Raw genomic sequence first — 2473 nt, forward strand, 5'->3', positions numbered from 1 at the left:
TCTTCATGTGATATCGTAGAAATCTATTTTTACATTTTATGCCAGTATAGGCGTCTGTACGGACCACTTTCTTTGGACCACTTTTTCAATGACCAAGTTCAAATTTTACGCGTCTGTACGGACCACTTTCTTTGGTCCACTTTTTCAATGATCAAGTTCAAATTTTACGCGTCTGTACGGAACACTGTCTTTGGAGAACATAAACCACACAGAACATAAGAAGACAGAACATAATGACCTTTATGATATATAACCATAAAGGACTTAAATCTAACTAAAACTAAACCTAAAACTTAAACCTAATAACCATAAGGTAAAGTATTGATGATATTATCTTTTTCCTTTAAAACAACTCTTTTGTCGTAATCCATTTGAAACTCTTTAGTCACAGGTTTGTTAACTAAATTTTTTGTTCTCTTGTCTCTTGTTATTTGATTATAATTAAGAGTTATGTTCGTTAGTTCTTTGTTAACAACCTTCTTTATGTTTTCACCATTAAGATTCAAAGAGTTCTCATAATTAAGAGTAAATCCTTTAATTTTCATCACAGTTTTGTTTTTATGTGTTTTGTAGTAATAACTCTTTGGACCAGTTGAATACCACTCAATAATATAAACATCTTTTCCTAACTCATCTGTCCACTCACCAAGGTTACTACCAGTCTTTACTTCTATACCATTAACAATATAAACAATAGAATCAGTATCGTAATACGCTACATCTTCACCTAACTTATCCAACATGTCATAAAGTCTTAACCTCGCATGTGTTGTTGTAAAAGTTGCAATGTGAATATTAGTGGAATAAGAATTGTTAACATATACGTCTTTGTATTTATATGAAACTTGAACCATCTCGTCGCTGATAAACAAACATTCAGATATTTCTAATTTGTCATCTAAAAGTAACTCGTACCATCTCATAACATCTGTAATGTATTCAGTTTGAGTTAAGTTTTGTCTTTGGCCAAACTTTCCCCATAACGAATTTAAACAAATTTTTGCAACTGCTCTCTTACCAGGATTTACCATTATTTGATCAGGATTTAAATCAATATTCAATGTGTCTTTAATAGTTTTAATATAATATTCTTTTGTTTGAAAGTCATCTTCCCATGGTGATGTTTCTAATTTGATTTTCATGAAGTCTTTAATGTAACCTCTAAAGAGTTTGTTACTTGTTTTGGGAAAATGTTGAATCTCGTAAATTTCAATTAACTCATAACCTTTCTCTAAAGCTTTATCTAACTCTATAGTTGTCCAAGTACCTGTGATCATTCGTTGTTCGTCACTGTGTGTACACGTCTTAGTTTGATTTATCATACATTGATTACATAAGGGAAACACCAACTTATTAATATTGTTATCTTTAACTGGTAATACAGGATGATACAATTGTTTTGGCTGAAGAACTTTACACAGTATATAACCAAAGTACTTTTTACACTTGTATTTTTCAGGAGAGATAGACTTTAATGTTGTTGAGTGACCAATAGGAAATTGATCATAAAACAAAACAGTTAGATACAAGCTGCACACATCGATATATTTCATCTTCTTATTAGTAACTTTTAATTTTGAAGCATTGGTTCTACCACCAAAGAATGCATCTCTGAACTTTAGTTTCTCAATAAGACTAGTTTTTTGAATTAACTGTTTGGCTCTTTTATCTTTTAACCAATCACACTCCCACATCTCTATAAGATTATAACCAGCTTCTTTTATTTGTTGAGATCTTCTTCTTGTTTTCTCATATAGATCTTCCATTGTTTCGTGATTGACATTGTTGATAGTATACTTCTCAAAACATTTGTTGCAACCATGCCAGAAACAACCGTGATATTGATACACTGTCTTTGTTTTATAATCGTAACCATCAACTTTAGATCCACATATCGTTTCTTCTCCATTGTTTAACGCGTGTTTAATATTATTGTTCTTAAAAGAATTTAACCATGCAATAGACTGTTTAGAGTATTTTTCTTTCTTTTCTTCTTTAATAATACCAATTGTGTTTTCTTGTATGTATTTTGATCTATAAATGCCCATACACACACTTGCAATTGTTAAGTATTGAAATGGATCAATGTTTGCTATTTCTAAAAACTGATTTCTTAGTTCTAAACAACCTCTTCTTAAAATATCTACATCCGAATCACAATACTCTCTTAACTCTTTTTTAAAGTCACACATAATTTTCTTCTCTTCTTTCTTGATGCCACTTAAGAAACGCTTCTCTTTGATCTTTTTTCATGGTACTAATCCCATAGTATTTTGCGTTAGGTATTGGCCCAACATAGTTTTGATTTTCAGGCTTATTAAACAAATGTGGAAAATAACCTTTCTTTAATTCTTTTAGACCAAATGTCTTAGGAAAACTCGATAATGGTTGTGCTACAAAGTTAATACTATCAATAATTTTTATGTTTGCTTTTGGAATTTCAAGTAACATTAGCTTAGAGCCGTTATATATA

General features: G+C 30.5%; 1 protein-coding gene across 1 annotated transcript; it reads right to left on the reverse strand.

Annotated features, from left to right (window-relative positions):
• Positions 1–299: 299 nt before the first annotated feature.
• Positions 300–1766, reverse strand: LOC145675226 (uncharacterized). Its single transcript, XM_081745608.1, has one exon. The coding sequence runs from the start codon at positions 1764–1766 to the stop codon at positions 300–302; it is 1467 nt and encodes a 488-aa protein (XP_081601734.1).
• Between the last annotated feature and the right edge of the window lie 707 nt (positions 1767–2473).

Source organism: Thermobia domestica, chromosome 18, assembly GCF_964235325.1.
Source record: "Thermobia domestica chromosome 18, izTheDome1.hap1.1, whole genome shotgun sequence".
Classification (NCBI taxonomy): Eukaryota; Metazoa; Arthropoda; class Insecta; order Zygentoma; family Lepismatidae; genus Thermobia; species Thermobia domestica.

Bases quoted from the DNA above. Each gene is read 5' to 3' on its own strand.
- LOC145675226 (XM_081745608.1), bottom strand. From the start codon at position 1,766: ATGGAAGATCTATATGAGAAAACAAGAAGAAGATCTCAACAAATAAAA.